This window comes from Myotis davidii, unplaced genomic scaffold (assembly GCF_000327345.1).
Source record: "Myotis davidii unplaced genomic scaffold, ASM32734v1 scaffold27, whole genome shotgun sequence".
Classification (NCBI taxonomy): Eukaryota; Metazoa; Chordata; class Mammalia; order Chiroptera; family Vespertilionidae; genus Myotis; species Myotis davidii.
In genome coordinates, this window is record NW_006297821.1 from 2010881 (window position 1) to 2021767 (window position 10887).

General features: G+C 50.6%; 1 protein-coding gene across 1 annotated transcript in view; it reads left to right on the forward strand.

Moving 5' to 3' along the window:
* Nucleotides 1–10887, forward strand: part of ATP9A (ATPase, class II, type 9A) — a 97013-nt gene that overhangs the window by 82984 nt on the left and 3142 nt on the right. Inside the window, exons 22-27 of the mRNA XM_006773650.2 lie at nt 464–528; nt 2771–2926; nt 5819–5883; nt 7185–7293; nt 7988–8045; nt 9706–9909. Of these exons, the coding sequence (XP_006773713.2) occupies nt 464–528; nt 2771–2926; nt 5819–5883; nt 7185–7293; nt 7988–8045; nt 9706–9909 (657 nt within the window). The remainder of the gene's footprint in view (nt 1–463; nt 529–2770; nt 2927–5818; nt 5884–7184; nt 7294–7987; nt 8046–9705; nt 9910–10887) is intronic.

Genomic DNA, 10887 nt, shown 5'->3' on the forward strand with positions numbered 1-10887 from the left:
TGAGGGCTTTGCTCCTTAGCTGGCACTTTCTTCGCCAGCGACCTGGGGCGCAGCCTCGCTAAGGGGTGAAGACCACACAGGGTGCTGGATCTGGGTCCCGCTCTAAGCGGGTGTTTACTGGCTCGGTGCCCGGTGGCTCCCTTCAGCCGTGAGCCTGTGTGCTCATTGGTCAGTGGGAGAACCACAGCGCTCTTCTCCGGCGGAGCTGAGATCAGATGGGGTAACTTTAAAAAGTACTTGCCACAACAGCCCCCGTCAGAGGCAGGCCGGTGGTGTCGTAAATGTGCATGGACACACCCCCTGCTGCTGAGCGGCAGGGACCTTCAGCCAGTGACCGGTCCCTCTGACACCCGCTGTCAAACAGGAACCCCGTGCCGCAGGTTGTGGGTGTGGTTATGGGAAGTAACCAAGTTTCTTGCCTCTCCCAACTTCTGACTTTTTTCTCCGGTCTGTGTGCCCATAGGTGACGGCGGCAATGACGTCAGTATGATTCAGGAGTCTGACTGCGGCGTGGGCGTCGAGGGGAAGGTGAGTGGGTGCCGGGTGCCGGGTGGCAGTGCCAGGTGGTGTGTCATTGGCTGGAGCAGCTCTGTCCACGAGCTGGAGTTCTCTCTCCTCCGAGGCACAGACAGCGTCAGAGCTTCTGGGAATCGCACATTAGGAATGTGCTGTAAGGAACCCTGCATCCTGACGACCTTGCCTTACCCCCTGGGGTCAGAATTCAGATCACTGCATCCTGCAGACAAATGCTGATTTTTTGCTTGCGAAAACCTAAATTAAAAAAAGAGAAGGTTTCTGCCATAATCTTGGGGTATGCTGGATGTGCTTCCGACTTTTCCCTGGGGTGGTGGTGTCAGTTGGAGCCCGAGTTGTCACACTGTGTGTGGACTGTGGGAGAACGGGGCATGGCGGGCGCGTTGCTAAAAGGCCTGGGGCCTGCAGTTCTTTCGAGCGTTTGTTACAACAGTTTTCCATCTCTTTCCTTGTCGGCTGTGTGCTGCCTCCCATAGTTTGCTCTGCGCTCTCTAATTTGTGCCGCTCAGTGACTCTCCGCAAGAATAGTGGCAACCAGCTGCCAGAACGGGGTGCAAAATATGAGTGCAGAGGCCCTGGGTGAGGGCTGGGGCTCCCCTTACATTTTGGTCCGTGTCCTCATGAATTTGGCTCATCCTTCTTTTCCTTTTTCACCCTTTCTGGTTAAGTGATCGCGAATGAAATGTTACGTCCGAACTCTGTGTGGACTCCTTCGTTGCAGGTTTTAGGAAGACACTTGAGTCTAATTGATAGAATTCTTTACAGGTTCTATGTGGAGCCAAAACATTTCCCCTTAAAATTATATTCTGATACCTTTGTTTTTGGAGAATGAAAGGAAGAAATGGTCACTGTAAAAAATTAGAACAACTTAGAATGGATGAAGTGTCTTTTAGATAGCCTCATCTAAGTGGTAACATTGTTTATTATTCAGATTTTTTGTCTATGTGTATATTGCTGGTTATGAATATGTATGTATATATTGTATACACACATGTATGTTCATGCATACACATATCTTACACATGTATGTATATTATTTTCAGGTATAGTTTTAAATTAGAAACATTGTGCATTTTAAAAATATACATATTTTTATTGACTCAGAGAGGAAGGGCGAGGGAGAGAGAGATATATAGAAACATCAGTGAAGAGAGTGATTCATTGGTCGGCTGCCTCCACATGCCCCACACTGGGGATCAAGTCTGCAACCTGGGCCTGTGCCCTGACCGGGAATCGAACCGTGACCTCCTGGTTCATAGGTCGATGCTCAACCACTGAGCCATGCTTGGCTGAGCAACATTATGCATTTTTAATGCAACTTGATGGCATCTGTTATATCTTGGATTTCTTTCTACATCAGAACATGTAGATCCGTCCTTTTTTTTTTTAACCTTCCCTCAAACCTTTTATTTTGAAAATGTCACTCCTTCAGAAAAGTTGAACTAGAGCAGTGAGCACCTATCTATTCTTCACTTCAGTTGACCAGTTGTTAACATTTGCCTCATTCTCTCTCTCCTCCCCCAGCCCCCAAATCAGTGGAAAGTCAGTTGCCGAGATAATGTGTTACCCCTAACTACTTTAGCATGGACCTCTTAAGAAAAAGAGGGACAGTGTGGGTTCTCCCCGCTACCTGTGGGTGAGGTTGGTTTGATTCACAGTCTGTGTTTTTGGTGTGAGTAGCACCTAAGGGGAATTTGCATCCCCTGTTGCACCCAGTCAGTTTGTCCCACAAGTGGCATCCGTCATGGACCTTTTAAAATGATAAAATTCCACAAACGGTTGCACTGTAAATTATTTCCGCTTCTATAAATGTGCTAAGCTGCCGTGTATGTTCAGGAATGTTCCATTTAATATTGTTGGTAGCATCTGATTCCTTCCCCCCTCCCCATTTTTAACTCTTAAGGGAACCGAGCGTTATAAATGCCCGTCTTTGAGCGATTCTTTGCTTCTGATGCGCATTACGGCGTGGGCCTTACCCCCAAGGCTTAATGCTACTTCCATTTGACCTCCAAATTATAACTATCTGTGATTTGGAATGTTTTTTGTTTAAATAAATTCCTCTTTTAAAATCAAATTTAGACTTGGACCACCAACTGTGTGTAGCTTGAAACCAAAGAATCTCTTTATTGAAGTTTTTGGGAGATCTCCTTACAGTGTCTTGCTTTTTCAATTAAAACAAATGTGTTCGCTTTGACCTCTTGTGCCTCTGACGGTGCCCGATTTCATCGGATTTCAGGAAGGAAAACAGGCCTCGCTGGCTGCAGACTTCTCCATCACCCAGTTCAAGCACCTCGGCCGCTTGCTCATGGTGCACGGCCGGAACAGCTACAAGCGCTCGGCCGCCCTCAGCCAGTTCGTGATCCACAGGAGCCTGTGCATCAGCACCATGCAGGTGGGTGGGCCGCCCCTCCGCGCGGGCGCTCCTGGCTGTCCTGGAGAGAGCGGGGAACCAGGCTGTGCCTTGGAGCTGGTACCCCGTCCAGGCCACATGGCAGCTGATAGACCTTGGATTGCCCAGATCCTTCCTGTTAGGTGTGATGGCCATTCTTGGGGGTGTCGTATAGACCGGAGTTGTTATAACTGGTTTGCCGGAAGGAAAAATGCCGAGTTAAACGCTAAGTGGGTACTGAGTTTTCCACATGCAGAAATAAGGGCCAAATCGAGAATAACTTGCTGTTCTGGAGCGCTACCGACACACTGGGCATCGGGCTGTGTTCACAATGCAGTGTCTCACTCAGTCCTCCCAGTAACGCCCATTTCACAGATGGGGAGCCTGAGGCTGGGGTGTGGGGAACAGAGTTTGTGTAGTGTCCCTCAGGGCTAGTGTGCTCAGACAGGGGACTCCAAGCCTGCGCTCTCAATCAAGGTCTCCGCCTCGGTGCCCTCCATACAAAGGGCTATAGCAGCTAACTGTGTACTAGGGAGAAGGCCAAAGGGAAGGAAAGAAAACATTTTGGGTGTTGAAAACTGTCTACTGATTTTCCTCCGTGGGCATTTAGGTGAAAATACTCCCAGTTAAGTGGGGAGAACATGGGGATGATATATCTCAGAACCCATGGTTTTTGTTCTCACCAAGTCACTAAGTATAGCAGGTCCTCAAATAATGTCGATTTGTTTAAGATAATTTCATTATAACATTGGTGTTATAATAAATGTTCTTTTAAAAATCAATTAGCCTATGTTAAACATTGTTTTCATTAATAATCATGTTGCTTAAAGTCACAGAACCTATCCACAGTGTTAAATGAGGACTTACTCTATTTATGATACCTTGAGCAAGTCACTTCAGCACTCCGGGCCTCAGTCTTTCCACCTGTAAAATGGGGACGATAAGATCTGCCTTGTCTCTCAGACAGGGCTCCTTTGAGAAGTAGAGCATTTTATAAGGGACCAAGTGCTAAAGGCATCCTTACCATTATTAATAAAACAAAAGAGGATGATGTGTAAAATAAGAGGACATTTAAATTTGTAGGAAAGGTGATTAATCATACATGAAAGGCACCAGGCGTCCTGCCTTTCCGAGCGCGTCGGGTGGTGCTGCTCTGTGTTGATGAGAATTTGCCTGTCACCGGCCTCCTCCGTGCATGCCTTTTGGGGGTGAATGTATGGTTTTAATATCTATGCACTTATGAGTGTAGGAGCCTTAAAGTGATTTTCATCAACGTGCTCTAAACCCAACCAGCTGGTACGGTTCATCAGACCACATCTGTACTTTTAACTTATGCTCGCTCCTCAATTGAACTGGATAGGATGGTGGTTTTAATCACCGGGAGATCAGTCAGCCCGTCCCCGGGCAGGCACACAAAGCGGGCCTGGGTGAGCTCACTTCTGTAAGGCTCGCATGCCACCATGAACATGGCTTCAGAAAACATGGTTGCTGGAATCGTTCTCTGTGCTAGGAGAGTGCCCTTGACCCTGTCCACCGTGCTGACAGTGGGCCAGCCCATGTTAGAACTGGACCTGGACGGGGGTCTCTTTGATAGATACAGGCGTAGCGTTTTGTGTCCCCCCCACCGCCTCCACCGCCCCCAAGTGCTCTTTTCAAGATGAGGTCTTTGTGGTCAGCGCGGGGCTTTTGGAGAAGGAGGCTCCCCATGGTGAGCTGCAAAACGAGACACCAGATTTTTGACATTTTTACAACCATCCTTTCTCTGCAACAGCCCAGCCCGGGCGAGAAGCTCCTTGAAAAGTGGCTTTCACCTTTCAATTCTGAAATCACGACCAGGGTGACACCAGGGCTTCCTGCCAGTGACCCTGGCCTTAGGTGACCCCGTGTCCTGAGCTGTGCCAGGTGAACAGGGATGACAGGGGCTGCGGGGAGGTGTCTGGGGTTAGACCTCTTCCTGGTCACGAGGCTGGCTCAGCCTTTCTCCCGTGGGCCGTCCTTGGAAAGCCTTAGGGAGCAGCTGTCCCTGCTTCCTTTGGTTTTCATACTCAGGGGAGTGAGCTTCGCGGCCACCTTCCTTCCGTGGGCCCCTGGAAGTTCAGAGAAGGAGGTCACAGCATCAGGCCTGCTTTGAGCTCTCTGGTTTATTTCTTCACCGCCCGTAGCTAATAGTTTCCAAACGAGGAAGCAGAAGTTTTGGGAAGGGTTTGTAAATATCTTTATTCCTCTTGTCTAATCGCAATTTGTAAAATTTTCAAAAATATTAAGACCTATAGTATAAGAAGTAAGTCCTTCTCTCCAACCCCATCCTCCAGGGTAATTGGTTGTGTCCTCCTGTCAGAGGCTGTGTTTCCATATCAGTTCCCACACGTATGCCCACTTGTGATGGTTGCACATCCAGGGAGGCGGTGATGCTGAGCTGTTAGGAGCATGGGCTCTGAGACAGGTGGGCTAGAGTCCCGAAGTGCTATTTACCTGCCCAGTTTCCCCGCCTGTAATATTCAGGTGACGTTAGGACTCGATCTCATGAGCGGTTCTGGAGAGTCACTGAGCCCATCTACACAGTGTTCCAGCTCATGTTCACAGAGGGGCTGAGAGTGGACTCTGGAGCTAACAAACTCCTTGGGTATGATTCCTGGCTCTGTCACTTATGAGCTGTGTGATCTCGGGCAAGTCACTTAACCTCTCTGTGCCTTCTCTCATTGGTAATATGGGGATGATGATCACAGTACCTACTCCATAGGGCTGAGTGAGCATTAAGCGAGCTAATACACTTAGAGCACTTACAACTGTTGGTGTGAAGTAAGTGCTTTGTAAGAGTTGGGTGCTGTTTTTATAAACATAAACATCAGGGCTTTGGCGATGGTTTTGCTAACATCCCCCTTTCTCCTTGCACAGGCTGTCTTCTCCTCTGTGTTTTACTTTGCATCCGTTCCTCTGTACCAAGGATTCCTCATCATTGGGTAAGGAAATCCAGGCAAGCTATTGATTTTTTATGAAACCACTCTGAAATGCCACAAAAGAAAGAAGGAACATTATATAAAGAAGCGTTATACAAAGTCCCCAAGTGGCCAGCCAAGCCGGGTCCAGCAATGCAGGTTAGACTTTTTTGGAATTACTGAGTTTTTGAACTGCTGAGCCCGTAACCAGGCAGAGGAAGTTGAGTCCGGTCGGCTTGTGTCCATGGCACTTGGTCGTTTGTACCTGGTGAGGGAAAACCGCCGGCCCGTGAGGGCCCAAGGTTATTGGCTGATTGGCCACCAAAGCAAGAGTGAAGGCTCATAGACCAGCGATTCCATGGGGGGTCTTAGGAGAAGAGAAAAGCGGGGTCTGCGCAGCACCCCCCTATGCGGCTGACCCCAGTGGGACGGTCCGCTGTTGGGTGTGCAAGGCTGGCGAGTCTTGGTGGACCCCTGCTGCCACTGACCCATTAGACGGGGTGTCACTTAGAAATTTGCTGCCACCAACTCACCCCCACTCCTGATCTGGATTCATGGAGTTCCTTTTGACCTTTTCAGAGAGGTGCTCAGTCTTTGACTTACCCAGGTGGGTGGAGTCTAGTTACCACCCGCCCTAGATAGAGGCGCACGGGCGCTCCTGGCTCGGAAGAGGTGCAGGAAGGCGCTGGCCCCAGGGGCGGTCTGACAGAGTGGGCCTCCCATCCTTCTGTGTTTTGCCAGGTTAGCCTGAGAGTAGGCGCTGGACTTCTAATTGGAAAAATGGACTGTCCTCTGTCAGGTCCTGGAAGAGTAAAGCAAACAGGCCTGAATATAGCGGGGGCTTCCGTGTTCCACGTGGTCCTTCCAGGAACTGGTGCCGATTCCCTCTCGGTTCTCATCTCCTCCTCTCTCCACCCCTCAGCTCCAGCCGCACTGGCCGCCTCGCTGGTCTTCAAACAGAACAGACACCTTGCTACCTCAGGGCCTTTGCACTCACTCTGCTGCCTGCCTGGGGTGCTCTTCACTCCCATATCGGCATGGCTGCCCCCCACGTCTTGTGGATGTTTACCAATGTCACGCCCCTTGGCGGCCTTGTAAAACTGCACCCCCACCCTGTGCCTTAGTCCCCTTCTCTATTATACTTTCCCTCCAACACATGGTGTAGTTTACTGGAGTGTTTATTGACTCACGTTTTGTCTGTTTTTCATCTCGAATCTCCAGTGCTTCGTTAGAACTGGCCCTGGCACATGGGAGGCACTCCGTACATGGTTGTCGATGGATGAATGGGAACGGGCCAGGCCTTACCGGCAATCTTTCTCTCCTAGGTACTCCACCATCTACACCATGTTCCCTGTGTTTTCTCTGGTCCTGGACAAAGACGTCAAGTCAGAAGTTGCCATGCTGTATCCTGAGCTCTACAAGGATCTCCTCAAGGTTCACCGAGCTCCTTCGCCTTCCCCTTTCCTCCCTCCTTCCTTCCTCCTTCCTTCCGTCTTCTTCCCTCCCTCCCTCCCTTCCTCCCTTCCTCCCTTCCTTCCTTTTCCTTCCCTCCCTCCCCCTTTCCTTCCTCCTCCCCTTCTTCCCTCCCTTTCCCTCCCCTTCTTACTTCCTTCCTCCATCCCCCCTTTTTCTATATTTCATCTAAAAGATACCTGATTTGAACACACTTGAACTGGTGGCTTTGAGGAGAAATGCATGGGAGTTTTTCCCACCTTAAAAAAGTAACATATGCACATGTAAAGAATACTAAACAGTAATATATAAATGGAAAACAAGCCAACTAACAACTTTTGTAGAAGCTCTGGACAGTCTTGTATCTGCTCCTAGAAATGCTTATGTACACGTCTGAAAAGTGTGTGCGTGTGTGCGTGTGTGTGTGTGTGTGTGTGTGTGTGTGTAATTTCATTTGTTCTCAAGGGGTTTTTACTAAAGGGCAGACTTATTCCTATCTGATGTCGATTCTCTTTAAAAAACGTAGTTTATTTGATGTATTCAGATATGTGTAAGCCACTTCCTTTGATGAAGACAGGCAGGTGGCCTTGCCTCGTTTGGGGAGGAGTTGCGTGAAGGCAGCGGGCGCCCTGGCTGAGCCCCGCATGGTAACCTCTTCTGTCTTTCTCTCCTGTAGGGACGGCCATTGTCCTACAAGACATTCTTAATATGGGTTTTGATCAGCATCTATCAAGGTAAGAAAGGTGAACCCACCGCTTGCCTTCTGCTCTGGCCTGGACCCCAGGGCAGCTTTATGTTCTGTTGTCTGTAGGACGGAGAAGCTGGAACCCTAGGATAGCAGGAGGGAGCGTGTCAGCTTGCTCCTGGGGGACCCTCTCAGTGAGTCCTAAGGACTAGAATATGCAGCACTCAGAAGTCCCACATGTGAGATGCTGCTGTCAGCTCAATGCCATGAAGTCAGAGAAAAAAATGACTCACACTAATCAAAACCTGCGAGGTGTTGGAGCCACTGTACCCAAAAGCGATTACTTTCTGGAACGTTCTGCTGCTTTTCCTGAGGTCAAGTGGCAGTGTTTGAAAAGCATATTTATTCCAGTGGCCTCCGGGGAGGGTCCCTGAGGCCGTGGAGGCTTTGTGAGACCTTAGTGAAGTCCGAGGAGGGAGCATCAACGCCTCTATTTGTTTTTATTTTTCCTCACTATTTCCAGAAGGTCTATTTAAAGTATGTTTTATAAGCCACATTATATACGGTGGTCCTAATACCTCCCTCCATCAGCTCATATAGAATTTACAAATATACAAGGTATATTGGGGTTCGTTTTTAATGCTTTCGGCTGGCGGGGCGCACAAAGAGTGTGGAGACCGTGGAATTTGTTAGCAGGGGCCTAAATGGTCATTACAAAATGCCAGGGGCATTTTAAAGGAGTGTATCAAAGCATAATATACGCATCTGGTTCAAGAAAGCCAGCCTGGCATGGGAGTTCAGGTGGGAAGCAGTGGGCTGCGTTCCACACCCTCCACTCAACCGGTTATAACGGGCCGCCACTCGGCGGGTCCCACTCAGCGGGTCTGAGGGTTTCCCCGGGCCCTGCCTCGAGTGTTATTCCTGTGCCGCTAGCAGTTTTAATTGGTGTGAGATGTATCTGTCCAGCCCCTGCCTTGCTGGCTGAAGCCTCATCTGCACCCTCCCCTCTCCCCTCTCTCTCCTCGGTAGCAGTTGAGTGAGCCTCCTGGTCAGCTCTATCATTTCGTATAAAGTTTACCGTCTTAACTCTTGGGAAGGGTACCGTTCGGCAGTGTCCAGTATATTGGCGCTGTGACAGGTCTCCAGAACTTTGTATCCATTCGACCATAAACTCCTCTTTCACCTCCTGGCAGCCCCTGGGAGCCTCGGACCGCCAGCTGGCTTTCTGTGTCTGTGAATACAACTCTTTTAGAGAACGTGGTCACATGAGAGGAATCATCCGGATTTTCTTTTCATGACTCCCTGCCTCTGTCATTTTAAATAATACATTTAAATTTCTATGTCTTGTTCCATCCGCTTCAGATAGTTAACCTCGCCCCATCTCCCTCGCTCCCTCTTCCCCCGACCCCACCCCACCCCACCCCACCCCCGTAGTGATAGACACTTGATTATTACGTAAGGTCAGAAGGGGAAGTCGGAAAACTAGACAAAACTGGAAAGTGATGCCTCTTTTAAACTTGCATAAAGCACCACTCATTCAGCAAGTGGTACTTTTCAGGTCTTAATGGAAAAACAAATGAAAAAAAAGGCGTCTGACGTGAGTGAGCCTTTGGGGGAGCATGGGGGAGGTGGGAGCACGGGGGTTTGCGCTCCGGGTGAGAATGCCGCCAGGGGCGCAGCCCTCCCCACCTGCACTGTCCTCTCTCCAGGGAGCACCATCATGTACGGGGCGCTGCTGCTCTTCGAGTCGGAGTTCGTGCACATCGTGGCGATTTCCTTCACGTCGCTGATCCTCACGGAGCTGCTGATGGTGGCCCTGACCATCCAGACCTGGCACTGGCTCATGACGGTGGCCGAGCTGCTCAGCCTGGCCTGCTACATCGCCTCCCTGGTGTTCCTACACGAATTCATCGGTGAGACCCCCCCTCCCCCCCGCATGGGAAGCCTGTCTGTCGCCTCCAGAGGTCTCCCCGCTTGAGAAGGAAGGCAGCCCTGGCACTGGGGTCCTGGGCTCCGTGTCCAGCAGGCCTTGGCCCTCGACTGCCCCACTGACGGCTGTCCCGTGGGCAGTGTGCGCCAGCCATCCGGGCCGGGCGCGTGGGCAGGGTCTCAGCAGAGAGAGCTTCCTTTTGGAACTGGATGTGCTGATGGGCCCTGGAGAGGATTCTGTGTCGTTCAGCAAGGGCCCGGTGGGTTTCCCAGGGAGCGACTGCTGTGCTGGGCTCTGTGCCGGATGGAGATGCCGAGTGCCCAGGTCTTGCTGGTGAATGAACGACAGTGGGCAGGACTTGACATTATTCCCTTGGGAAACTGCCTGACCAGGACGGCGCCTCTGATCACGTCTGTGCCTCAGCAAACACTCCTTACAAAGGTCTTGGTAAAGATAAAGGAGCATCCGTGTGAAAAGTGAAAAGTCTTAGAACGATTTCACACTTGTCCCCGAAAGTTCAAATGGGTTTTGTCAGCACCTACTATGCGCTCAATGGCTTGAGACTGGGGGATGGGGGTGCTTCCGGGGCCTTAGAAAAGCTGTGGTCGGTCCCCTTAAATGTGCACCTACCATAGGACTGGGTGAGCAGCATACAGTGGGCCTTAGGGCTGGCACGTAGTAGGTGCTTAATCAACGCCAGCTGTGTTTTCCCCAGCCTGTGCTCGGGCAGTGGGGCTATGTTTACTGTGCCCTCCATTCTGTGCACTGTTGAAGCCAGCAGCTGTCGCTCCCCTAGCACCTAAGGGCGTGCCTGTCCTGAGGTCAAAGCCCCGAGCTTACCCTGTGTCCGACCAGGGGGCCCAGCTGCCTTGCGCCACCCCCAGATCCGTCCCCTGGCTTCCTGTGCCCATCACGCAGACGAAGGGGAAATCGGTGGGGAAGCAGGCACGTGTGTTTGACA